General features: G+C 45.5%; 2 protein-coding genes across 7 annotated transcripts in view; one reads left to right on the top strand and one right to left on the bottom strand.

The window, feature by feature from the left end:
- CSAD (cysteine sulfinic acid decarboxylase) overlaps positions 1-18,050 on the bottom strand; it is a 25,171-nt gene extending 7,121 nt beyond the window's left edge. Inside the window, exons 1-8 of one of the 6 annotated variants that reach the window (XM_074325640.1) lie at positions 17,918-18,050; positions 5,369-5,505; positions 4,995-5,121; positions 4,826-4,916; positions 4,366-4,472; positions 3,810-3,925; positions 3,299-3,378; positions 2,949-3,003 (exon numbers count right to left, since the gene is read on the bottom strand). In XM_074325640.1, coding sequence (XP_074181741.1) covers positions 2,949-3,003; positions 3,299-3,378; positions 3,810-3,925; positions 4,366-4,472; positions 4,826-4,916; positions 4,995-5,121; positions 5,369-5,494 — 702 coding nt within the window. In that variant the 5' untranslated portion in view covers positions 5,495-5,505; positions 17,918-18,050. Of the gene's footprint in view, positions 1-2,948; positions 3,004-3,298; positions 3,379-3,809; positions 3,926-4,365; positions 4,473-4,779; positions 4,917-4,994; positions 5,122-5,368; positions 5,506-5,616; positions 5,855-17,917 lie in introns of those variants that run through there. The other 5 variants (XM_019724482.2, XM_074325638.1, XM_074325639.1 and 2 more) reach the window with 5 other exon arrangements.
- On the top strand, positions 17,886-27,332 carry ZNF740 (zinc finger protein 740). Its single transcript, XM_019724486.2, has 7 exons — positions 17,886-18,023; positions 18,871-19,183; positions 21,549-21,698; positions 22,034-22,123; positions 22,567-22,690; positions 22,967-23,085; positions 24,046-27,332. The coding sequence occupies exons 2-7, from the start codon at positions 19,175-19,177 to the stop codon at positions 24,133-24,135; spliced, it is 582 nt and encodes a 193-aa protein (XP_019580045.1). The 5' UTR covers positions 17,886-18,023; positions 18,871-19,174; the 3' UTR covers positions 24,136-27,332.

The following is a 27,332-nucleotide window of genomic DNA, read 5'->3' as shown; positions in this document are numbered from 1 at the left end:
CAGCAAAGGAAACCATCAAGAAAACTAAAAGACATCTTACTGAATGGGAGAAGATATGCACCAATGATATATCTAAAGGGGTTAATATCCAAAATTTATAAAGAACTCATACAACTCAACACGAAAAAAAAAAAAATCCAATTAAAAAGTGGGCAGAGGACCTGAATAGATTTCTCCAAAGACAGCATACAGATGGCCAATAGACATATGAAAAGATGCTCAACATCGCTAATCACCAGAGAAATGCAAATTAAAACTGCAATGACATATCACCTCACATCTGTCAAAATAGCTATCAACAAATCAAAAAACATGTGTTGGTGAGGATGTGGAGAAAAGGGAACCCTCATGCACTGTTGGTGAGACTGCAAATTGGTGTAGTCACTATGGAAAACAGTTTGGAGGTTCCTCAAAAAATTAAAAATAGAACTACCTTATGACCCAGCAAGTCTACTTCCGGTTATTTATCTGAAGAAACCCAAAACACTAATTTGAAAAGATATGTGCACCCCTGTGTTCACTGCAGTGCTATTTACAATAGCCAAGATATGGAAGCAACCCAAGTGCCCATCAGAAGACAATCAGATAAAGAGGTGGTACATATGTACAATGGAATATTACTCTGCCCTAAAAAGAATGTAATCTTACCATTTCTGACAACATGGATGGACCTACAGGGTATTATGTAAGTGAAATAAGTCAGACTGAGAAAGACAAATACCATATGATGTCACTTGTATGTGGAATCTAAAGAACAAAATAAACAACCAAACAAAACAGAAACAGACTCAGAGATACTGAGAACAAACCAATGGTTACCAGATGAGAGGGTGACTGGGGGGATGAGTGAAAAAGATGAAGGGATTAAGAAGTACAAATTGAAAAAAAAAAAAAAGAAGTACAAATTGGCAGTTACAAAATAGTCACAGGGATGTAAAAGTACAGTATGGGGAGTATAGTCAATAATATTGTAAAGACTATGTATAGTGCCAGGTGGGTGGAGGACTTACCAGGGGGTATCAGTTCATAAATTATATAAATGTCTAACCACTATGCTGTACACCTAAAACTAACATAAAATAATATTGAATGTCAACTAAAATTGAAAAAAAAATAGTCACAGAGATGTAAAGTACAGCATAAGGAATATAGTTAATAATATCGTAGTAACTACGAGTATGTACAGTGTCAAATGGGTAATAGATTCATTGGGGTGATCACTTTGTGAGGTATATACATGTATGATCACCGTGTTGTTTTGTACACCTGAAACTAATATAATATTGGATGTCAATAGTAATTGAAAAATAATTTTTAAAAATTAAAAAAAAAAGAAAGGAAGGAGAAGTAAAGGAAAAGAAGAAGTAATAAGAAAGGAAAGAAGGGAAGAAGGAACCCAGATCTTGGGATCATTCCACTGCACCACTCAGTTTACAGAACTCATTTAGCAATTCTTAGTTTATTTTAAGCAAGTAATTTATAACAACATTGCAAATTTCAAAAAACAAAAAAAGAAAGAATGAAGACCTGGTACATGCTACAACATGGACGAACCTTGAAGACACTATGCTAAGTGAAGGAAGTTCATCACAAAGGCGATGTATAGTATGATTCCACTTGTATGAAAAATCCAGAATAGGCAAATGCATAGAGACAGCAAGTAGATTAGTTGATTTTTTTGCATGTATCTGTCCAGTTTTGCTAGCACCATTTATTGATTAGTTGTCTAATGGGAAGTATGGAAATATTGGGGAATTGATGGCTAGAGGGTATGGGGTTTCTTTCTGGGGTGATAAAAATATTCTAGTATGTATTGTAGTGACAGTTGCACAACTCCATAAATGTGTTAAAAACCATTGAATTGTACATTATAGATGGGTGAATTGTAGGACGTGAATGGAATTATATGTCAATAAAGCTATTACCCCAAAAAAGTTTACAATGAAAGTGATACTTCACTGTTCTACTTGCCGCTTATACTGCTACTCAGAGGTAACATCCATGTCAATAAATATACATTGTTCTAAATAACAACAGGCTCAAAGTGTCCTTTGTACCCTGCAACTTGCTACATATACACACACACTTATATATGTGTGTATATATACTTAAATATATGGTGGGGGTATTTTCATATGTGTATATATTTCCACCTTATGCTTTTAAATGACTACATAGTACTCCAATAATAACAACCACAATAATAATGGCACCTAATACTTATATAGTGTTTCATGCCTCTTAAGTGCTTTACATACATTAATTCATTTAATGCTTACAGTAATTCTATGTGATAAGTTCTATATTATGCTCATTTTACAAAGAAACTGAGACACACAGATATACCATGATGCTGATGGACATTAAAAAAAATTTTTTTTTTTTGCACTTTGCTCCAGTGCACAGAATTTTAAGTACCATGACAATGATTTACAGAATCAATCCTAGCAGTGGGACCTGAATCAGTGGATAGATACATTTAAAATGGATACTGAAGCTGCCAAAACGCCGTCTAAGATGGCGGCAGCAGTTCATGTAGCCCACCACTGTGCCTCCACATTGCCCACTGCTCACAGCCTGCGCTCCTCACCACTGGCCCACACATGTGCCCGAGCTTCTCTCTGCACAGACCCTCCCAGCTCACAGAAACCCTCCACACTACACTTCAGGCCCGAATACCCTCCCTGCATTGCTGCCTTGAGACTCTCTTCAGTGATTCGGTTCGGTCCTGCTCCTGCCTCTCAGAGTCCAATCCTGCCTAGGGGTCTCAGCAAAGACCCTGAGGGGACCAGCGTGTCCTTGCCCCTCAGACTCCCCAGGGATCACTTCAGCCCATAGGGGAGACGGGAACAGAGATCAAGGAGAGAGATGAAGGATACCTCGAGCAGGGAGAGCCCAAAGAACCCTCCAAGAAAGGAACAGAAGGGTCTTGCCCCTTCCTCACTCACCTCAACCTCAGCCAGACTGATCTGCCTCTCCAGATCCTCAGGGATCATTTTCCCTCTAGAAAAGAAAATTGAGTGGGTACAGAAGCAATGGGCTTTCTAGGCTAGGAGGCAGAAGTGTTGAGAGCAGGGTAATGTGGGGTTAGCAATGCAGAGGCTACAATGTGGACTTCTCCCTAAGAAGGGTAAACAGATCTCAGGGGACAGGGCACCGAGACAGAAGCAGCAATTCTGCAGGAACAGCGAGGGCAGAGAAGAGGCCAGGGGCGTGGGCCTGTGACCGGAGCTTCTGACGGTGGGAAGGTACGCAGGCAGCGCCAAGCCAGGTCAGAGCTACATGGACAGGACCTCACCTCTCATCTGCCTTGACCACTCGGACACTGTCGGTGCCAAGGCCCAGAAAAGCCGCTCCCTTCTTGATGGAGTAGTGACACTGTGTAGGAAGGCAAAGGGCACATTAGTGTGACGATGGGGAGGAGAGAGTCTAGTAAAAGTCAAGTACGAGCTGCAGCAGATGAGACCCTGTAGCCCAGGGCTTCTCAAGTGTGCCTTTGAATCACTGGGCTGTCTGACTAAAATGCAGACTCAGATTCAGTAGGTGTGGGGTAGGGCCTGAGATTCTGCATCTCTAACAAATGCCCAGGTGATACTGACGCTGCTGGTCCATGGACCACACTCCGAGGTGAAAGGGTGTGGCCTATGTCCCTCCCTACCCCCCAGACAGAAGGCAAGGTGAATAGGAGCCCCCTTGATTGGAAGGAAGCACATCCGCTTGGGGGCTGGCAGAGGACCTGACAGGTCTCAGACTCAGCTGGCGAGAGATTAGAATCAGGAGCCCAGGGTAGGTCTGTGCCTCTTCCTGACCTCCTCTGATGTGAAGAGGGCTAGGGGTGGCAATGCCCGGAGGCCCCTCCTCTTGCAATCTGGGTAGCGCCTATAGCGGGCCAGATTCACAGCATACATGTTGGAGATGGAGCCACCTGTCACAGGGAGGGGATGGAGGCAAAAGAAAGGGACAGTGGGTCAAAACTGGGGCTTACCTCCCCTGACCTCGCTGCCCAGAACTGATCAAAGCAGCACAAGTGATTGGCTCCCAGGCCATGAATTCCCAGGGTTCGACAAATGGCATGATGACAACCCAGAACAGCCCCAGGACCCGCAGATCGCCCTGACTACCCGCCTCCACATCCTGGGCTGCCCCCAGCATAGCACCCACCCAGAAAGGGCAGCCATCAGAGCACTGATCCCATGGACTGTTGGGCAAACATGATGATACAGGGTATTGGGCGGCCTCTCTCTGGTTTGGCCCCAGCCCAGATGGACAGGAAATAAAGAGGAACCCCCACTGCCTGCCAGCTTAGAGCAATAGAATGGTGGGGAAGGAAAACCCCTTAAGAAGTCCCCCTGCCTTCTCACATACCAGGACAGAAGACCCCATCCCCAGAGCTCCAGCCCACCAGCGCCCGCAGTGTCTTCAGCACTTCTTCCTCCATGAGCACAAACACAGGAGCTATTTCATAAGTGTACCTGCCAGGAGAGGTAACGATGAGAATGGGGAAGAGACAGGGAGGGACTCCAGGGGAGACTCTCAGGCCAGTGGGAGAAAGGAGGTGGTGCGAATGAGTGAGGGGAGAGTCCACAGAGAGGGGGAGTTGCTGACAAAGAACCAGGGAAGCAAGCGTGAGGGAGGAGGGGTCAGGACGCAGGAGAAAGCGTGGAGAAAGGTGGTCCAACGGGTCCAAAGGGATAGGCTCTGCAGCAGAGATCACCAGAAAACAGAGAGGGGGACAAAAGCCATTCTCTCCCCTCCCCCTAGGGCACATCTCCCACAAACCCATATCCTTTCTGGGGTGGGGGTGGGGTCCTGTGGCGTGGCTCACTGGCTGGTGTTGAGGCTCTCGGTGACGATGCGCCCAGCCAGAGCATGGGGATCCAAACCTGAGAAGAGCTGGTTGAAGAAGCGTGGGTGACCTGGGGAGGGGGGCAGGGAGCTCAGAACGGAGCGGGGACAGATTCCAGACACTCTCCCCACCAGAAGCCAGGACCCACAGGTCTTCACGCTGTATCGGATCACAGCCCGGCACCGCTCCAGGATCTGCTCCCGAGGCTCCCCCTGGCGCCGCAGCTCCAAGTCCAGCAGCTGCTTCAGCTCCTCCGGCTCCTTCCACTCGCAGACCTAGAAGAAGCGGGCGATTCTGGAGGCCCTTAGCTACTCCATTAACTGGCTACCCAAACCACATCTCAGTACAGATACCACCAACTTGCATTTAAAGCAACAAGTTAGGAAGATTTTCACAGAAACACATGAACGGGGGTAAGTAAACACAGTGAGACAGTGATGAATTCTGGGGAGAAACATTGTTGGAGGGGGAAAGTTCTGAGCCAGGTCTGATAGGCAGGAAGAAGAGGGAGAAAGGACCCACCTTCTCAGAGGCACTGGTCCCTTTCCAAATGATCTCATCCACCACAATCCCAAACACATCCCGGAGCAAGGCTTCTGCAGCCATGGGGTCACCACCACAGGAGAGGAGTGGTTTAGAGTCAGCCATCAGGATAAAATCTGTGAGCAGAGCAGGAGTTACTCCCTACTCAGCCTGCGTACCCTACCTAGATCTAACCACTAAAAACCCCAACCCCTTAATGAGCCTAAGGCCCCAGTCCTGCAGCTCACCCCCAGCTTTCACTGTACATACAAGGGCAAGTGAGAGCGTCCAGGAAGAAAGCCAGTAGAAAGAGGTGGGAAAGTAAAAGGCAGTTAGCACGGAGCAGGAGGAATCTAGTGGCCACTGCCTGCCTAAGGCAATGACGAGAGGGTTATCTTTCTGCTCAGTTGTCTGTGAAGGTGAGCTGGAGGTACGGCACACAATTAGCTTTTCAGAATGTTAGGACCAGGGCAGCAGAGGGAGCAAAGTATGGGCAGCAGTCACGAGACCATGACATCACTCTCACGCCCTTGCCCTGAAAAAAACCACCCAGAGATTTGGCATAGGGACAAGAAGTTGAGATAAGTCCCCTGAATAATCATTAGCTAACATGAAGAAGGGGGAAATGAGATGAAAGGCAAAAACACATGCCACATTAACTTCAGGATTAAGAAGGGGGGGGAGTAGAGAGCCAGCAGGAAGAGGGGCTTCACACCATGAATCAAAGGGCCCAGAGGGGGGTCTATGGGGGATATTTGGCAGGGAGGCAAGGGTGGGGGCTGAGGGTGAGGGGGAAGCCCGGCCAGGGGCCTTGGGGCAGGCTTAGGGAGGGCGGGGTGCAGGTGCAAGAAACTTCTGCAGGTGACCCTGGAGCTGAAGAAAGCCTGATGCTGGTGGAGGTGAAATGTTCAGACAGGCCTCAGACGCCTATCGCTATATCCCAACCCGCAGAGTCTTTTCAGGACTGTCCTACTTTCTAAAGCCCTCTCCCAGAGCAGGAAGGAAAGGAGGTTATGCTGAGGAAGCATTTTGTTAAACAGGTGTAACCCTGTGCCTTCAGGCTGAGAGCACTCAATGGACAGGGAGTGGCTGGTGGAAGTGAGCACCAGCTGTGCTCATGCCAGGGGCTGGGGACTGAGAAGGCCTCCCTGTCCCCCTGCGAGCACACAGATGCACCTGCAACAGGTGCAGCCCAGGGCCTGGCTAGATGCTGACCCCAAGTGCTATTCAGGAAAAGAGGAGATCGATGAAGGCTGAAGACTGACTGAGGAAGATCTATAGTAGGACTGGAGCTGAATCTTGAAAAGGGCAGGAGAGATGAGACTGATGAAAGGGACGAAGAGAGGCACACAGGGGAAGGTGAGGACGCCACGAGCTTATTTACATTAGGAGTGAGTGTGGCCCCTTCTAAGGTCAGTGAAGGCACCCAGCTGGCTGGAGGGAGGGTCTACAAGGGGGATACAGGAGCACGGCTGCATGAGATTATGGAGAGCCTGGAGTGCCAGCCAGGCCAAGGAATCTAAATTTTATCCTGTAGAAAATGGGAAGTCACTGAAAGATTCTGTGGCAAGGAATAATGTATCACACTGATGCTCTCAGAAGACCAGTGGTTAGCAGCAGGACGCAGAAGAATTAACAGGCTGTTACTATAAACCAGACAAGAGGGGCGATCCACCCTTGAATAAAGATCGTGTTGGCAGGAAAGAATAGCGGAATCTGCAGGCTTGGCCACTCACCAGATTACACTCAATTCGACATTTATGGACTGTATGTTGTAGGAGAAGTGGCAGTCAAAGATAACCCTGGCTTTCAAGCCTGGGTGACTGAAAAATAAAGGTGCCCCTGAAAGAAATTAGGATGCAGCAAGGGGAAGCTGGACAGAAAGTAAAATGGTTATTTCTTGGAAATACTCATCCCAGTGGAAATGTCCCAGGACTACAGACACTCAGAGCTCTGATGAGATGCTAGAACGGAAAGCAAAGCAGAGTCAAGAGTCAGGGCGCCGCAGAAGCCTTGTGACAAGTTCCACTCCCCCTGGGAGAAAAGGTTCAGAGAGATGGTCATGGAGAGAGGGGCAAACACCAAGGCTTGGGGAACCCTCAAAATGCGGGGCAAGAGGATCAAGAAAATGTGGAAAGGGGGTAACCTTCCTCCAAGTGGGCTGCTCTGACGTAGCCACTGTCCACAGCCACTGGACTCCACACTGGTTGAAAACACACATCCAAGGGACTCTGGTGGCCCTATCCTTAAACTTTTCCTCAGTAGATTGGGTTTGGAGAAAATAAGGGAGCTGGCCTAGGCCCAGGAATGAGTCAATCCTTCATCAGTGTTCACTCTAGCTTCCCTGACAGGTGGCAGCAGTGGGGTGTTTAGGAGAGAGGCTAATAAAACTAGGTACCGTTGAAGTACTTACCATACTCTGTACTTAATATGCATTGTTCTAATGTTCACAATCGTTTAGGGTGAGTGTATTACCCACATGTGAAGATGAGGACACTGAGATGCCAGAGACACTATGTATGTAACTTGTCCAGATCACGCAGCCAGTATGTGACCAAGCTGGGTTTGAACTCAGGTGTGTCGGGCTCTGAAGCCCCTGCTCCTAACCATCCCACTCAACAGCCTCACATGCAGCTCTCTCAGGCACTGAGTTTGCTGTAGTGGGAAAGCCACTGGGCCAGGACACCTCAGGGCTTCAGTTTCTGTAAAACAAGGGATTTAAAGAGAGACTCTCCAAGGCATCTGCTGGGGTTCATAGGCGCTCAGGCCCTTGGATATGACAAGCAGGCCAGGGGAGACATTACTTTTACAGCAGGGGAAACAGGCTGCAAGGAGGAAATGAAGAAAGAGAGACCCCCGGGCTGGAGGGAAACCTTTCTCAAAGTTCTGAAGAGAGGGTCTGCAGGGAAGACCATGGCTCCATCCATGTGACACCTTCTTTATTCATCCCACATCAGTCACCTCTCAGAAATGAAATCTGGAGGTGAGGGCTCTGAACACCCCCCATTTCCTCCCGGGGTAAACAGGGAAGTGAGGCATCACTACCCTCATTCCCCACACAGAATCCTGCCCTGGGTACCTGAGAGAGGGAAGAGCCCCTGCCCACAGAGAGTTTTTCTTTTTAAAAGCAAGAAGGACATTAACTCACAAGATAGAACGATCAAGCAAAGCAACATGAAGCGTTAGAAACAGTGCATTAGCCCCTGGCTGAGAAGATGCTGGTAGGACCAAGTAGGATTTTTTCAAAAATTCACAAATTTGTTCTGACTTCATGGGATCTCTAGTCTATAAACTCTTCTCACTATCAACTCCCTCATATCTTTCTTTCTACAACCTAGATTAGATGGTCCATTGTTTCAACCACTCTTTATCCAAAACCCTCAACTCTCTGGCCTTAGTGTCCTTCCACGAAATCCACCTGGCAAAACCTTAATCCACTTGGCCAGTCCTCTTACCAAATCCAGCAGAACTGCTGCATTCTGCTAGTGAAAACCACCTAACCATTCAAATCGGCATTGCTATAAATTCATGGTCTCTGTGCTCATTCCAATTAAACACAGCAGATGAAAACCATGTTCACCACTACTCCTTCCTGACACCTCACTAAAATGACACCAGTGGAATTTTAACTCCAGAAGAATAAAGCAAAAGAGAAGAGACAGGAGACAAGCAGTGTCCATAATGGTAGAAGATGGAAAGCAGATGAAAAGTGGTAACTGGTTTAGCACATAGCAGCAAGTCCAAACCAGCATATGTGTAGAGGATAACGCCAATGGGAAACAAGCTGGTTCTTGGGGCACAGGCCCAGAAAGGCTCAGGAACTAAAAACCAGCTCTCTTGGAAGGCAAGAGGGAGGGGCACAGCTAAAAATATGGAAATTAGATGAAAATTTATATAAGGAACATTGAGACCCTCAGCTTCCTCTCCCTGCCCATTCAGCCCACAACCCCCTCCTCCTACTTCCAAAGAAACAGGAGGTGTGTTTTTAGAGAAACTGAAACATGGAGACCTAGACTTAGGAACATCTGGCACAGCAAGAAGTAAAGATGAGGCATTGCCCTGAAGATAGGAGGGTCAAGAAGTTACATATTGAATGGATTCCTTTCTCCTAGTCAGCATTCAGAACCAATGGCCAGGGGTAAACCCTCCAGGGCCAGGAGACTGGAGGATTCCTCTCTAGAGAAACTGACCTCAATCGCCCCAGAGAAGAAATAACCTACTGAAGCTCTCATTTCAGTCCTTGTCCAATCACCTAGTCAGTGATACCCACCCGTCAATAAGGCCTATCCATGCACTTGGGCCCTCCAATGTGCCTCAGTGCCTCGCTCTTTAATGCGTGCGACCAGCTAGCCAAACACCACCACGCACTTGAGAAAAGCCCCTAACCTGAACCACAGAGGTAAACACAGACAAACTGAAAAAAAGGCATTTGGTGGAAGAAGAGAAATGCAGTGAGCAGAAGAAAGCCTCAAAACTTCAAGAAGCTATTGCATCCATTAAAAAAAAAATAGGTTGCTCTCAAAAAGGAATATTGAAAGAAGAAGCTCTAGGATTTTAAAAACATGGCAACTGAAATTAAAAATTAGACATAAAACGAAAATCACACAGAAAAGATAAAAATATAAAGAGCTGGATAACAAAAAAGAATTTTAGAAGATCAATCCAAAAGGCCCAATAGTCAACTAATAGAAGTTTCAGAAAGAGAAGGAAAAAACAGAGGAAATAAATAAAAGTTTTACAGAACAGAAGGACAGATTAAAAGGATCTGCTGAATGACCAACACAAAGATAGATTATTGTTTTGGAACAATGGAGGATCTACATACTTCTGGAGACAAAACAAACAAATAAGCCAAAACCAGGTCACAGACACAGGATAGACAATCAGACCACATCAAACTTCTTCATCACAGGACGGAGGTAAAGGGAATTCCCAGGAAGGTAGTAACCATCTTCAGAGTAAAAAAGCAGCAGTGACTGAGCTCCACTGGACACTCAGTACTGCCTGGCATCATGACTATTTTGCTATTGTCAGCTTTCCAATTCTCTGTAGCAACTATTTCAAAAATTTCCCACACCTCTCAAATTATTAACCTAGCAACCTTCTCCATTTCTCTCATTTCAAATTTCTTAGAGAAAATAAATAAAAGCCATCAAAACTTACTCAACATTTTGTTACCTGCATTCTAGATCCCACCTCCTTTCCTCTCCCTTCCTTCCTTCAATATTTATTCAGTATCCAGTATATGCCAAGCACTTTGGTGGCTGTTAGAGGTACGAGGTGTGATAAAAAAAAAAAAAAAAAAAAATACGGTGCATGTTTAAATTTTTAAAAATTATTGCGGTTAAAGACACATTGCCATTAAACGCCCTGAAAATACTCACCCTCACTTCGAACACGCTTATCCCATCGTTCTTGCCACTTTCTGAAGCAGTTCTGGAAGTCCTCTTTCAAGAGTGTCTTTAGCTGTGCTGTCGTGGCTGCCTCAATGACCTGAATCAATTCAAAACGTTACCTTTCATGGTCATTTTGACTTTGGGGAAAAGCCAGAAGTCACACGGTGCCAGATCTGGTGAATAAGGTAGTTGAGGACACACTGTAATGTTTTTGACAGAAACTGCTGTACCAGAAGCGATGTGTAACACACATCCTATCCATTGTGATCAAACAATACAGTGACTGCTGCTGCCCAGTGCCATCCAATGGAAAGGCAGGGATCTTCAATATGGGAAGTGGCACATCAAACCTTAGTAACAGTGTGTGACAAGTTTCAGCCTGTTCGGTGCTGTCAGTTGGGTGTGAGCTACGGTTGAGAGACGGAGTGTTTTAAAGTGTGCCGTAAATCATCCACCATCATGATAACGCTCTGTGTCACACATGCCATGATATAAGGCAATTTCTGTCAAATAAAAACATTACAGTGTGTCCTTATCCACCTTATTCACTGGATCTGGCCCGTGCAACTTCCGGCTCTTCCCCAAAGTCAAAATGATCCAGGACATCAAGGCAGCCACGACAGCACAACTAAAGATGCTCTTGAAAGAGGACTTCCAGAACTGCTTCAGCAAGTGGCAAGTACGATGGGATAAGTGTGTTTGAAGCGAGGGCAAGTATTTTGAGGAGGATTAATGGCAATGTGTCTTTGACTGTAATCAATTTTTTTTAATTTTAACATTCACCATATTGTTTGATCACACCTCATACAATGGGAAGCAGAAGACTACAGCCCTGCCCTCATGAAGTTCACAGTCTAAAGCACAGGTCACAAACTGGAAGACGGTGACCCAACTCCCACCCACAGACAAGTTTTGTTTGGATTACACAATACATTTTAAAACTTTTAAAAATAATTGTCAATACTGAAACTTAGCTTCTTGTGAAAAAAGTCAGAAGACCTAGCAACACTGGGCCTGAATTAATATACAGCAATAATCACCTGTAGTTGGAGTTGCCCCTTTATTGCTATTATAGTTTTACATTCATTATATTTTCTTTTCAACGTTTTTTTTATAAGATTTTATTGGGGGAGGGGAACAGGACTTTATTGGGGAACAGTGTGTATTTCCAGGACTTTTTTCCAAGTCAAGTTGTTGTCCTTTCAATCTTAGTTGTGGAGGGTGCAGCTCAGCTCCAGGTCCAGTTCCCATTTCAAGTTGCAGGGGGCACAGCCCACGATCCCTTGCAGGACTCGAACTGGCAACCTTGTGGTTGAGAGCCCACTGGCCCACGTGGGAATCGAACCGGCAGCCTTCAGAGTTAGGAGCATGGAGCTCTAACTGCCTGAGTCACCGGGCCGGCCCCTCAACTTTTTTATTTTTGATTAAACAATATATTCAGGTAATTCAAAAATCAAAAATATAAAAAATATTAATAGTGAAAAGTCTAATTCCCACTCCATTCCATATGCCCCATTCCCATCCCATCCCCACAGGTAACCATTTTTATTATTTTCTTGGGTAGCCTTTCAGAGTTTTTAATGCAAATACTAATAAATGCAAGTATATATTTATTTTCTCCCGTTGCACACAAAAGATAGCATATAGCCACTGTTGTGCACCTTGCTTTTTTTGTTAACAACATATGGACAATCTTCTATCAGTACATATAGAACTTCCTCATTCTTTTTTTTAATGTAACAGCTTTTTTTAAATATAATTTACATATCATAAAATATACCCCTTTAATTTGTACAGTTCAGTGGTTTTTTCATATAGTAACAAAATTGCGCAACCATCACCACTATCTAATTCCAGAATATTTTCATCACTCCAAAAAGAAACTCATTAGCAGTCATTCCCCATTCTCCCTTCTTCCCAACCCCTGGCAACCACTAATCTATTTTCTGCCTCAGTGGATTTGCCTATTCTGTACATATCACATAAGTAAACATACAATATGTGATCTTCTGTGACTGGCTTCTTTTTCTTAGCATAGTATTTTCGAGGTTCATCTATATTGTAGCTAGTATATATCAGTACTTCGTTTCCTTTTCCGGCCAAATAATATTGCATCATATGGATATACCAATTAAATTTCACCAAATGATGGACATTCGCTTTGTTTCCAGTTTTTGGCTGTTGTGAATAATGCTGCTCTGAAGATTAACGTACACGTTTTTGTATGGGCATATGTTTTCAATTTTCTTAGGTACACCTGGTACTGGAACTGCGGGATCATATAACTCCGTTTAACTTTTTGAGGAATTGCCAAACTGTTTTCCAAAGTGCCTACACCATTTTACATTCCCATCAGCAATGTATAAGGGTTCCAATTTTTCCACATCCTTGCCAGACTTGTTATTGTCTGTCTTTTTCATTGTAGCCATCTGCAGTTATAATTTTGTTCAAGAGTGCCAACATCCTAGAGGTTGCACCAGTGTACAAAAGTGCCTGCGTTCTCAGCCTCAAGAAACTTCTTTTTAACTTGAGAAGTAAAAAATGGTATTTTAGTAGTTTTATTTTAGTTGAACTCCTGTACTCGTCAGTTTTGCTGTGGTAACTAATGGCTTCAAATTCCCATTGGCTTACAACAGAGGTTTATTTCTCTTTCATGGTTTACGTTTGTGGTTGGCTATAGCTTTGATCCATAGGCCTTTATTCCAAGACCCAGGCTGAAGGAACAGTTCCTATTCAGGACACAATGTTCTTGTGGCAGAAGGAAAAGAGAAAAAGGAAGAGAAAACCACGCACTGATTCTTAAAACTTCTGCTCGGACCTGGCGTATGGCACATCTACTCATATCCCCTTGACCAAAGCAAGCCCGAGGGCAGTGGGGTGAGGATGCATGTTCCTCCCACAAGAGGGCACTAAAAAACGTATGGCAAAGGGTGAAGACGTCAAATCCCATCACAAGATCACTGGGCACACGCCATTAGAATTTTGCACTCTGTTTCACCTCAATCCACATCAGCCCACCTCGCTCATTTGCATTACCTGCTTAGCCCTGTAGATATTTCAGTTGGAACCACTGGTCTAAAGGCGTCTCTCCTTCTCTCTCATGGACACCTTTTTGATTATCCCTCTCATTTCTTCAACTCTCCCTCCTAATACTTCTTACAACATTTTAAGCTGTTTAAACCTCTCACATGTTCCCACTCCAGCCATCTCCTCATCACAGGCAACCTTCTTAAAAGAGTTGTCTCCACTCCGTCTTTACTTCCTCTCTTCTCACACTTTGTAGCTTCCACCTTCAACATCACCAAGAATTTCCCCTCCTCCAAGTCCCATGGACACATCTTTTATAGAGGCACCAAATTCTCCTTATGTACACAGTGATTTTTCCCCTTCTATATTGTAAATCCCTTGGGGGGAGAGGACTAAGTCTTATCCTTCTTTAAGTAAAGCATCAAATACAAAATAGGCACTCCAAAAAATGTAAGTTTTCATCTTCCCCACTCTCCACTCCTGTCCTCCAAGGTGTTGCACAAAGGTATTCAATAAACATTTAGCAAACCAACCAATTATTTTCAGATACAGAAAAATAATACTATTCTACTTACATTTAATTTGCATAAACCAAAAATCTGTATTAATTATAACTTAGAAGATTTGCAAAGGGTTTTGTTTTTCTTCTCAAAGCCTTCTCATCTATGACTTCATTTGTTCCTCACAGTAGTGCTAGAAATAAGCCTGAAAAGGTATTTATTTATTCATCCTCATTGTCAAATGAGGACTCTTGGGCCAGACAGAGTGAATTCATTTGTCCCAGATTACAAAGGTGACACGGGAGCAAGCCTGGATTGCTGATTTCTGACTTCTAGGCTAGTACCTCTTGTCACCACATTATTGGTCCCTTTTAAGTATGGCATTTCTCACTACCTCTTACCATACACAAAAATAAACTGTAGGTGACACAAAGACATAAATTAAAAATATACAACTATAAGAATACCAGAAGGAAATGCAGGGAAATATTTTTATAATCTTGAGTTACCATGTCACAAAACCCCAAAAGCCACAGGCAGATTTGACTACGCAAAACTTTTAAAATTCTGTGTAAAGAAAGACACCATTAAAGTGGTTAAAGATAACTCATGGCTTTATTTTTCCCCACTCATTATTCTACCCACTCAATATTTTCCAAGATGGTTTTTCCTCTCCTTGTAATTATTCCTTTCCATGTAAACTTTAAAAATCAGCTTAAGTTCCATGCAAAGTCTTGTTTTAATAAGAATTGAACTTAAAATATAGCAAAAACTTATGTCTCTACTGTATTAAGTCTTCCTATTAGTGGACATAGTAAAACTCTCCATGTAACCAACCCCTTTTTGTCTTTCACTAAAATAGTCTGATTTTCTTAATACCATATAATTTGCAGTTTCCTGTTAAATTTCTAGAAATGTAATATTTTAATCATGCATGAGATTACTTATTCTGTGATTTTTTTATGGCTGGTTATATTGTTATATTTTATTATATAATTTTTCTTTGTTAATCTAATATCTGACCATGCTACTGAACTCACCACTAGTTTTACTATTTTGTCAATTGATTCTCTTTGTAGATGAATATGTCATATGAAAATAATGAGACTTTTGGGTGGCCAGGAACTCTAGTAGAATATTAATTTTGATGGTAAATATTCTCGTCTTGTTCCTATCTTTGATAGGAATATTTCAAATATTTTCCCATAGAGCATAACTTTTGCTCTGAAAAAAAAAAAGTTGAAAGATAAATGAAAATCTATGAGAAAATACTTTAAATGCATATGATAAATAAGAAGTTAATATAACACAGAGAAGATTTCCACCAGTCAATAAGAAATAGACAAATTATCTACTTTTCTCCTTAATGGGCAAACAATATGAACAGGCAGTTTACAAAAACAATTAAAATGGTCAAAAAACAAGAGATACTCAAATTCACTATTAATGACATGCATATTAAAACAACGAAATTACTATTTTTCACCTATCAAATTGGCAACTGGATAAAAATTCACAGCATCCAGTATTGCCAAAGTTTAGGAAATGGGGACATTAACACATGGTTCTGAGTGAGGGTATAAATGGCTACAAACTTTTGAAACCCAATTTCACAGAATCTATTAAAATTTAAAATATACATATCCTTATCTACAAATAGGATAACTATGTAAGATGCTCATTATGGCACTGTTTATAAAAATAAAAAGAAACCACTGGAACTCACCTAAATGTTCATCAGGATGGGTCTAGACAGATTAAAGTATAACCATAACTTGGAATACTATGAAACAATTAAGATATGAACTGACTTAGATGTCTAAAACACACTGTTTGGGGCCGGCAGCATATCTCAGTTGATTGGAGTTCAAGTTCTCAACAACAAGGTTGCTGGTACAATTCCCACATGGGATGGTGGGCTGTGGCCATTGCAACTAAAGATTGAAAATGGCATACTGGACTTGGAGCTGAGCTGCGCCCTCTACAACTAGACTGAAGGACAACTACTTGGAGCTCACCGGCCCTGGAGAAACACACTGTCCCAATATTCCCCAATAAAATTAAAAAAAAAAAAAAAACACTGTGGGGGGTGAGGGGTGGGAGATGAGGGTAAGGGGGATCAAATATATGGTGATGGAAGGAGAACTGACTCTGAGTGGTGAACACACAATGAGATTTATAGATGATGTATTACAGAATTGTACACCTGAAATCTATGTAATTTTACTAACAGTTGTCACCCCAATAAATTTAAAAATATATATAAAAAAAACACAAAAAAAAAACACTGTGTGGTGCACTGTAGTTGCTCAATAAATATGTTCTGACCGAAAACAAAATTTTTTGTATGAACATAGAAAAGGCCTGGAGGTATATATATACCAAACTCATAAAAATGACTACCTTCAGGCACATGGGATAGTAGAGAAAGAAACCAAGTATTTTTGCCTTTTATTCTTTTGTGTTGTGTGGATTTGTTAAAATGAGTTAATTTTTTAAAATTAAAGACATTTCTGATGATTCTCTATCTCTTTCCATTTTATCCCAATTTTATGATGAGCCTAAGAGCAGAAGCACTTGCTGTCAGTGGCCCCAACTCGGAAAGCTCAGGAAAATGAAACCTGTGTAAAAAAAGTGGCTAGGAATTCTTGTCTTCTTTCATAAAGATTTTTTTCTTTTGGTATTCTTAATTCACAACCTGATAGCACCTACCGCAGAAGCTGGGACCTAAATGGAATGGACATTTCCTTCTACAAAATGCACTTCACATGGTACGTCTTTAGCAGGACCACTCCCTAGTTAGCAGCTCAAGTTGCGAGTAGAATTTGAAAAAAGGCTCAAGTTTCCATTTTCCTAATTCGGCCAGGCCCAGGGGCCATCCTGCAGAAGCCAAGTCTCCAAGGAGACTAGTCTACTGAGGGGAGTCCTGCGGTATTTTTCAAGCGAGGCTACTGTTAGACGCTGGCGGGCCTAGAATAAACGGGGAAGCGGTATAAGATAACCAGACCGGCCTCGGAGTGCGTGGACCACCGCTAGGGCACCCATTTTCAGATTGGGGCTGAGTGTACACGGCAAGAGTGTGCGAAGAAAGTTAGCTCCTCTCCCAGCTAGCTGACTGGGGACCCCAAAATCTGAAGATCTGGGCCTGATGGAAAGCTCCGGTAAAGACAACCTCGGCCGAGTACGAATTGTTCCGGCTCTATTTGGGGCTCCAGGCTCAGAAGCGACAGGGAGAACAGAACGTGGACGAATTAGGAGAGTGATGGCGCTTTTTCGAAGAGTCTTAACTAGCTCACATACGAAAACCTCTCAATCAGCACTCAGCTCACAATCATCTCTGGCCCTTCGTTCCTGCCCTCAGTCAAGATGGCTGCCGGGGCTCGCCTGCACCACGGCGCACGCGCCATACGGCCGCTCCTCCTTTTTTCCCCCCGTCCTTCCGCGCGACGGCACTGCCCACTCAACTAGCTGTACCCCGCTTCTGGTGTCTTCGGCCTCACCCACTTTCTGGCTGCCCCCGCCCGTCCCGAGCCCGGAAGTGGATATAGCTGCCTGGCGGAGAGGACGAGGGGGAGGGAGAAGTGCTTCCGGGGAAGCGGACCCCGGGTTGGTGTTTGTAAACTTGCCTCGGTCCCGGCGGGGGCAGCGGCAGCCAAGGGGTTGGCACGGTGTGCTGGGGCCTGGAGGAGGCGTCGCTCGGCGGGGGAGACAGCGGGAGGCCGTGCCTGGCAGGTAGGAGCACGCCCCAGGGAGCGCAGCGTCGTCCGGGCTGAAGGCAGCGCTTCAGCAGCTCGCAGGCCATGGGACGCCGCGCGGGAAGGGGGAGGGGAAGGGAGGAGGGGCGCGTGGCGAAAGGAGGGGGCTCGCCGGGGAAGGGAAGGGGCAGCGCGCGCGCACTGCCCCGCGCCCGCGCGCCCGCCGCGTCACCGGCCGGGGAGAGGGGGGCTTGGTTGGAGGGACGCGGACGCGAGCACGCACCTTGCGCGCTTCTCGGCGCTCTCCGGCTCTCCGCAGGGTTTGTGGAGTGGGCTCTGGCTGGTTGGCTGGAGGGAGGGAGGGAGGGAACGCGCCGCGCCGGGCTTCGCTTGCCTGCCTTCCACCTCCGCAGCTAGTTTTCGTACCTTCGGGCAGACTCGGAGAACCTGCATTTGTGGCCCGACCCGACGCACACTGCCAGTTCGGTTTCTGCCTGCTATCCAAGCGCCCAGCGATAGTCCCTGAGCTTTTTTCCTTCCCAGTCCTGACCACCTTAAGAGAGTGCGAGCTTCCCGGGCGGCCCACTGGGGCACAAAAGCCCCGAAGGGCCTCCGCTCCCTTCTTGCATTCCTAAGATGGCAAATCCAAGCAGTTGGCCTGTTGCAGTTCCTCCCTAAGAGACCACCAGTTACTTTTGCTCCTGTTGACTGCCCAAGAGAACAGTTTCTTCTGTTGACCTAGAAAGATAACTCTGCTTGACTAATGTCCTCTTTATGAGCTTCACAGAGAGCTCCTGGCAAAAAAAAAAAAAAGTTCAGCTCACTACAGGTTGCATGGCCTGAGGATGTGGCACCTAACAGTCCATCTCCCTTTCTGGTTTCAGGTTTCTGCAACAGATCGTGAACTTCATCAAGAGAATTCAGTTGGAAAACGAAGACTGGCAGACTCTTTTTCTTCAGACAATAGGCAGGAGCCAGAGTCCAGAGATTCTTGGAACATCAATCTTCCCTTTGGAGTACACTAAGTTATATTCGAAGACAAAGGGAGTTCAATATGGCAGCAGGACTGAAGGGACATGAAAGAGTTGTTACAGTGATTTGGTGACAGTTCTTCAAACAGCAGTGTCTTAAGGAAAGGTGGATCAAGAAACTTCTGAACTTTTGGGTTGCATTGAGTGAGAAATCAGCATGGCTCAGGTAAAAAGCTCTAGAGTCCTTCAAGATCGCTGGGAAGCGTGTTTGCAGTTTCACTCTTGAATGCTGTCTTAGTCAATATATTGACCAGCCCAGTGAGCCAAGCTCTGTATTAAGCAACAGGGGGAGGTCTAGAGGAAGGAAAGGAGACAGGCTACAGCCCCTCCCTTCAGGGAGCTTCCAGTCAGATGAAGGAGGTAGGCTATGCTGTATCAGGCACTGATGAGACATTTGCAAAGCACCCGGTACTCAGTTTACACTTGGTACATTAAGTGCTGAGGGACGTGAGGGAGTAAACAGTCTTGTAGGTGCTTCATTTCTTTTTTTCCAACAGGAATTCATTGAGTTCCTGTTACATATAAAACATTGTGCTAGGGATACAAAGTAAATAAGATTGTCCCGGTCCCCAGCAAGTTTCTAGACTAGTTGTGTTAGGATAGGGGGAGATGGAGAGCCGGTCTCTTATTTATCTTTATAGTCACACGACCTTGCATAGTGGCTGACTAGTAGTAGACACTCAGTGAGTCTGTTGAAGGAATAATTGAGGTATGTACACTGCACAGGAGATAATGATATTTCTACCTGGTTGAAAAAAGAAGGTTGAAGGATGCATAGGATTTTGCTAGATAAACAGAACAGGACATTCGGACAGGGAGAACTGCATGAGCAGAGTAAGGGTGGGATGAGGTTAGGAGTAATACATGTAGTTTGTTAGTTAAGGAGGAAGGGATTTAAGTGGATGGTTAGGAGGATAGGGTAGATAGTGATGGATGGAAAAGTTAGGGTGAGGGAGTTGTTTCCTGGAGAATTAAGTGGCGTAACTTAATGGGCCTTTTATGTCTTGCTAAGGAAATAGATTTTATTTTATAGAGAATGGGAACTCTGAAGAATGTTAAGCAGCAAAGTGACGTTAGATCAGTGTGTTTCGAAGGTTATTGTCATTGTGGGTGTACACAATGGATTGGAGAGACAAGATGACCTGATAGGTTGGAAAGCTATGTGCACGCATCCCCAGAACTTTGATGGATTGGAGAGACAAGATGACCTGATAGGTTATTGTCATCCTCTGGGTTGGAAAGCTATGTGCACGCATCCCCAGAACTTCTCCCACCTTACTTCCTGGGACCCTCACCTACCAGTCTCACCAGGATGACAACCTGGTTAGAGTGTAATTGGCTTTCTTCCAGCTGCATGCATAGCTTCCCCCTTTCCATGCAAAGTAGGAGTCCTTTAGTTTCTTCTTCTTTTGTCTGTTTGCATCCCATTTCACAGCATCATGTTCACGCTTGTTCTGAAAACACTGCTTTGCACCAGTCAATAACTTTGTATTGGGTACTGCTAAGCATTTTACATCCTAGTTTAATTCTTATCAACCCTGTGAAGACAGATACTATGATAAACATTTTGCATTTAAGGAAACTTAGCTTTAAAGAGGTGGAGTCATTTGCCCAAGATTATATAACGCAAACAGCAGAGTTAAGTTTTTTTTACCTCCGGACCTTTCAGTCCAAAGTCCTTGAAGGTGAGAGAAGGGGTTCCAAGATATACTGATCATCTAAAAGGAATTTATAAATCACTTGTGGAAGTTTGCTGATCACCTATTTCCTAAAAGTTTTTTCAATAAGAAAAGTATATTCTCTAGTGCTGGCTAAACAAAGTCAGTTTGAAGAATATAACAGCAAAAAGAAGAAATGTTCATAAAATTCCTTGGTTAACTATTTGTAAACTATGTCTAGAGCAGGGAATGTGAAAAAATATGGAAATGCACACACATAAATGGCCTGGTAGGTCAAGAGAAATTGTATATTCAACTCTAACATCCTTCCAAGTGGTTTAATTTTTGTATGTTATAATTAGCAGCACTTAGGGAATTTAAAATCTGAAGAGAGAAATGACCTAATTTTACTGATAAACATATTTGTGGGACCTGATAGAATATATATTTGGCATCAGTGAGGTCTGCCAATCACAAATGGGCTCTGTGAAGCTGAGTGCCGTTGAGAAATGAAGGCGGAAGTTCCCTCAGAAAACTCCCATTTCAGTGGGTCAGCAGGACGGACCCTCATGCCCACTTACAAGGTCTGGAAATACTTCAGTGTAATATAGACACACACATTGTACCTAGCACAGTGCTAATGATAAACGTGTAAGACTTGATTATTCACTTAATCCGTATCTAAATGATGGATAACAAAATAATTAGTTTCTAGTAAGATTAGTTAGGGAACAGGGTTTCAAAGTGAGGAGGGACACTCCCTAGAGAGAAGCCGTTTGTAGCTGGATGTAAAAGGTAGTTCGGTAGAGGATGGCAGCCTGTTTTTGCCCTGCCCTGCCAGGTGACCTGACACCTCATCTCCTTTCAACTTAGGCAAGTCTCCTGGCTTGTGAAGGCCTAGCAGGTGTGAGTTTGGTTCCCACTGCAGCCAGCAAGAAGATGATGCTGAGCCAGATTGCCAGCAAGCAGGCCGAGAATGGAGAGCGGGCAGGTAGCCCTGATGTGCTGAGGTGCTCGAGTCAGGTACAGCGCTTGAGTCCATTGCGGCACCTGGGGGTTGGGTAGCCCAAGCTCTCTGCCAGGGGGTGCCAAGCTGCAATTCTTCAATGCTTGTTTAGGGAAGTGGGGACAAGGGATCCAGCTGGGGAGTGAGTGAGTATGGGTATTAGAGAGCTAAGGAAGGTTTTACTGTATCTACAACCCCTTAAGACAGAGTATTTGGAGAAGAGATGGATGAATATGTTTTCTAAATCTTTAGGCAAATGGGTTATTCTCATCAGTTGCCTGAAAGCAGCATTTGGTGTCCTGTCTTGTGTTCTGAGATGGACTGTGAGTTTAGATTTGATTTGTATTCAAAGGGCCACCGAAAAGACAGCGATAAGTCCCGGAGCCGCAAAGATGATGACAGCTTGGCTGAGGCCTCTCATTCAAAAAAGACTGTTAAAAAGGCAGGTAATGGGGTTATCCCAAACTGATACAGTTTAGTAACGGGTTAATCCACTTCACTATGGCTCAACCTGGAGCTTTCCCTAGATGTTTTGGTCCCTCACAGCCAGTGAGCATATCACCCTGATTCCCTCCAGAGACTACTTTAATAGTTGATCTCTGCCCTCTGGAACATCCTTGCTGAGAGTTAGAGGAGCATGTCCCTGTGGCAAAGGGACAGGCAGACTCCCCCTCAGATCCCATTCAAAGTGTTGAGTTGAACAAGGCAGGTAGCTTACCCACCCCAGCTCCTTCCTCAGAGGGTCTCTGAACTCTTAAGGGATATGGGAGATGACGGTATCTGAGGGGCTACTTTGTCCAGCAGCTGGAAATAGACCCTGAGTAGAATAGGGGCAAGAAGCGGGCAGAGAGATAGCCTCGTGACATGCCTGATTGTTGCCCCCAGGTGGTGGTAGTGGAACAAAATGGTTCTTTTCAAGTAAAGATTCCCAAAAATTTTGTTTGTGAGCACTGCTTTGGAGCCTTTAGGAGCAGTTACCACCTCAAGAGGCACATCCTTATTCACACTGGTAAGTCTCTTGCTCATATTCAAAGCGGGAGAGTAGGGGTGTGTGTGTGTATAGTTCTTGTTGGGGTTATTTTAAAGGGCAAGTATTAGAAATAGGGTAAGAAGGTCAGCAAATGAGGTAGAGTGCATGGCTCTGTATCTAGTGTCATGGAGACCAGCTGCTTTGGGTACCCTTCCCCATTAGGTGTCTAAAAATTGCAATTTCTGGGAAATACCTAGAATGGGGTCCCTGCCATGTGTACCTCCTGACAGGAACTTCTCTTTCCACCTGGGCCAGGTGAGAAACCATTTGAATGTGATGTATGTGATATGCGCTTCATCCAGAAGTATCATCTGGAGCGTCACAAGCGTGTGCACAGTGGTGAAAAGCCCTACCAGTGTGAAAGGTGTCATCAGGTAAGCTCACAAGTCATCCGTCCACCCGCACACACAGATCTTTCCTTCCCCAAGAACCAGGGCCAGCCCTCACTTCCTGCCTGACAAGGGCTCACCTAGTGTTCCTGGCCGCGAGCGAGCGAGTTAGTACGTCAGGGTGAGGTAGAGCGCTCTGGCCTTATGCAGCTGAGCGGGGGGAGGGAGCGTTAGGAGGATTGTAATAATAATAGCATCTTTTAAGGTCTTACTTTATGTCAAGTACCGCGAGAGCATACTTGACATAGATTATTTTATTCTCACACTAACTCCATAAGGTGGCTGTGTTGTTCTGATTTCACATATGGGGAAACTGAGGTTCAGAGATGTTAAACTTCCCAAGGGCAGAGCCAGGATTCGGTGGAACTTCAGATCTGGTGCACTTTGGAGGTAGAGATGTAACTTTGTGCTGGGGGGTCAGTATCTGATCTGATGAGAACATAAGAGCCAGGACCAAGAACGAGATGAGAGATGGTAACAGCTAACATCTCCTGGATGCTTTGCTAGGGCTCAGGCTTTGCTCAACGCTCTCACACTGAATCTTCCCAACACTAGAATGAAAGCTCCATAAGGCAGACTTTATCCCTCTGGTTCTCCGCTCTCTGCAGCCCCAAGAATTGTACCTGCCTTGAGATAGATGCTCAATAAATATTTGATGAATGAAGCAGCCACACTGTGAGTAGGTACTTTTAGCTCTGTTTTACAGACGATTGTACAGATTCAGGACTGTTAGGTAACTTTCCCAAGATCGCACCACTGCTTAGTGGTAGAGCCAGAATTCAGACTCCAAACCTGCTTGTTCTTACTACTGTGCATTCGTGCCATCTGTGAACGTGCTGAGGTGACATAGAATGGGTCGTGTGCTTCCTATTGCGGGAAGACAGATCTAGCCAACAGGTAGCTAAGTTTCTCCTCTCAGGCACTTAACCCTCCCTTTCTTCTCAGTGTTTTTCTCGGACAGATCGATTACTCAGACACAAACGGATGTGCCAAGGGTGCCAGTCCAAGACTTCCGACGGGCAGTTTTCTCTATAGGTGCAAGGGGTCCTGGGTGGTGGGAGTGATCAGAAGAATCTACCGAAGAGCGCACCCCCTCTGGTCTGATGGTCCCACCACCAACCCGTGTGTACCTGTCCCCTCCTGGAGGAGTGGACCCAGGAGACCAGAAGAGTGCATCAGGGGACAGTGGCCCCAGAGCCTCAGCTCTGTAAATAATCTGAGACTATGAGTATCTCGGGGAAGTTCCTACAGCATTCCTGGGTAGGGAAGCTAGTCCCTGGACCCTTGGCTGAGGTCATAGATGGGGGACTCAAGTTACAGGACCAAGACTGAAGTGTGGCTCCCACAACCTTGGACTCCAGCTGGCAGCTGAAATGGAAAAGATTGGGGAGAGGGATTTGTTTGTTTGTCCTGTTCTTGTTTTTGTTTATCCAAAAGCAATTTCAGCAGGTACACTGTGTATACAGGTAATCTGGAGGCATAGAGTCTTGGTCAAAGGGACTGTGGGTAGTCCAACCTTTCCCCCAAATTGAGTTTTTAGTTGCAATTGATACTCAGTGTTCCACAGCCCTGCCCCTCACCTCCTGTTTGCAGGAGAATAGGCTCAGGGGTGGCAGTTGAGCTTACTTTGGCCGCCTCATACACTGTAGGGACAAAAGGAAGAACAGTAGGAGGAGCAGGCGAGGGCTGGATCCAAGAAGAGTGGACAGGTACCTCTGATTTCCTCCGGGGAAGAGGAAGAGTTGTGCTCCTGGGTGTGACAGTGGCCCATACCACACTGGTACTGATGGGGTCAGCTCAAGTGCCTTGTGGAGGAAACTTGGGTGAGAGTGGCCGTGAAGCCCTTTCCTTCTCTCTTGGGGCCGTTGGTCTCGGAGATAGTTTGTGGCTACCTCGCTGCCATGGACTCCTAAGCCAGAGGCGTTGAGCGGGAGTCATGGATATGAAAGTGGGTTCTCTCTCCTTGTGCCCTCTTAGGAACTACCCAAGACTAGTCCTAAGTTGAGTAACAACTGTTCAAGAAACAAAGGAATTTGGTGTCCCCTGACATGACTGTTGAGCAGCGTGAGCTGTTCTCCCTGCCCAAGTCCTATCACTGTATTCAGGTAGAGGAGATAGGGGTCTGGCCTTTGGTTCCAAAGAACAAGATCTTGGCTTCCTTCTTGATGGCCATCCCTTCCCAACAAATTGGGGGTGAGGGTGCTGCAGAAAAAGGACTGAGGAAGAAACCTAATGTAGGTTTTATTCTTAACCATATTCTCTGCTCCTCTGCTCCAACACCACCACCCTATCCACCCTCACAAAAGTGATCAGGGTGTGTGTGTGTGCGTGCGTGCGTGCGAGTGATGTGATGTGAGCATGTTGTATGCTTGGAGATGGCATATTGAGCCAAACCCTTCTCTGGCCCTCTCCTCAGGAGGATGAGCATAAAGCAGCCTCCCCCGCCCCAAACTTGAAGGGTGCTTAAGGTTCCAGCAGGAGCTGAGGAACTCAATTTAGGGGACTGGAGGGCTTTGTTTTCGAGGGATTTTTGTAGATTGATTCAACAGGCTAGGGGTTACGGTGTTTCTAACCCAAGCTAGAGGCTTGTGAACATGAATTTTCTTAAGTGAAAATAAACCCTCTTTCTTCCTGCTAAGGAAAGATCCTTATGGGAGGTTCTGGGTTTGTGGCGTGTGTTCTGTCGCCTGCCCTGCGGTGTGGAGAGTAATCGTGGACACTTGGTGAACCTGACCAGGCTGTCAGTGGGGATCTGAGGTGGCCACCTCTAGGAAACGTGATTTCATTTCCCAGGAAATAGAGGGAACAGCAGCAGTGAGCTACTGGCTGTTAGCTATTCCAGAGGAGATAACGGGGAGAGTTGGGGCATCCTCCATACCTCTGAGGTGTGAGGATTGCAGGGAAAGAAAAGAGGCATAGCACCCTTTAGGTGTTTCCTGACAGCATCTGAGATCCTGGAGGAGTTGGGGACACATTTGCCGCCGTGCTCTCCTAGCTTTATGCTGGCCTTCCGTTGGTTTGTGGGACATAGACCTCAGTCCCAGATCTTCCCTGGGATCCCCATAAGCAGGGCACCCTTCTGCATGTGAGCCAGACCCCTCCTGTGAGATGGCTCTGCTCAGGCTGGAATTGGTCTGTCATTCACCTCTGGGAATATATTCGGGGAAGGAGGATGCATTTAGAAAGCTCTGTCTTCCCAAGACTGCTTTTGAAGATGGGAGGCCTCGCTCCCTGGCACTTGCAGCTAATCTGTTTCGGGTTGGGGTGGGTTGGCAGTGGGGCGGGAGGGCAGTGTGTGGAGAGAGAATCACATGAGTGATCTATACCCCTACATGTGTGAATGTGTGTTTAAGTCAGAATGTGCCCTGGCCCCCAGCAGGCCTCAGCTTCCTGCCTGGGTGGGTGGGACAGAGGGAACTGAGTGGGTGTGCAGAGCCATACCAGACCCACCCCTGCCAAGGATCGGGTGTGGGGGAAACTCAGGAGCGGGGGTTAGTTTTGTTGTCCAGATGCTGATGTGCTGGGGCCATGGATGTGTAAGACGAAAGGAGCCAAGAGGTGAAAGGAGTGATTTAGCACCCATAGGTCCTAGGAGCCCCTCTTCCCCCATGGAAATCACAAAAGACCTCTGCAAAGGCTCCTGGGCCCAAAGCCCCACCCTTCCTTTGCTGGGGGGGGTCTAGCACTGGAAAGATGCCTCAGGTGTGTTTGGAGAGAAGGGAAAGGGGGATAGGGCCGGCTCTCAGAGACCAGGATGTGGAATTTGGGGACCTGGGAAAGAGAGTAGTGCCAGTTCCTGGGTGAGCTGCTGTACCAGGCCCTACCAGCCCTGCCCTTCCCACCACCCCAAGTCTTTCCCGTCCACCTCCCAACAGCCTCTTGTCATCACTTAGCTACTGATTGTGCCCCATGGCTTGACATTGGAGGGTTAAATAAGGCTCTGAGCCCCGCCACAACTTTTAACCCTCTCCCCAGACGCCCTTTGCCTCTGCTGTAGCCCTGGGGCTTTTATCTTAACAATTCCTCTTACCCTTCCTCTACACCCTCTTTTTTTTTTAATATACTTATTTTGCTATTGGGGGAGGGGAATATCAAATGAACAAGATCACTTTTAAATGGTAGTTTTTATAAGATGTTATAAACTTGTATCTTTTTACCATTCAAGTGCAGTGTATGTTCCTTCGTGATATATTTAGTATATTTAAATAAAAAGAAAGTGGGGCTTTTCTACA

Source organism: Rhinolophus sinicus, linkage group LG02, assembly GCF_036562045.2.
Source record: "Rhinolophus sinicus isolate RSC01 linkage group LG02, ASM3656204v1, whole genome shotgun sequence".
Lineage (NCBI taxonomy): Eukaryota > Metazoa > Chordata > Mammalia > Chiroptera > Rhinolophidae > Rhinolophus > Rhinolophus sinicus.
This window is presented reverse-complemented; position numbering and strand designations above follow the sequence as displayed.

Excerpts from the sequence above, each read along its gene's own strand:
- ZNF740 (XM_019724486.2), top strand. Across the intron at positions 22,124-22,566 it reads CAAAAAAGACTGTTAAAAAG|GTGGTGGTAGTGGAACAAAA; the intron begins GCAGGTAATGGG and ends TGTTGCCCCCAG. Across the intron at positions 23,086-24,045 it reads AGTGTGAAAGGTGTCATCAG|TGTTTTTCTCGGACAGATCG; the intron begins GTAAGCTCACAA and ends CTTTCTTCTCAG.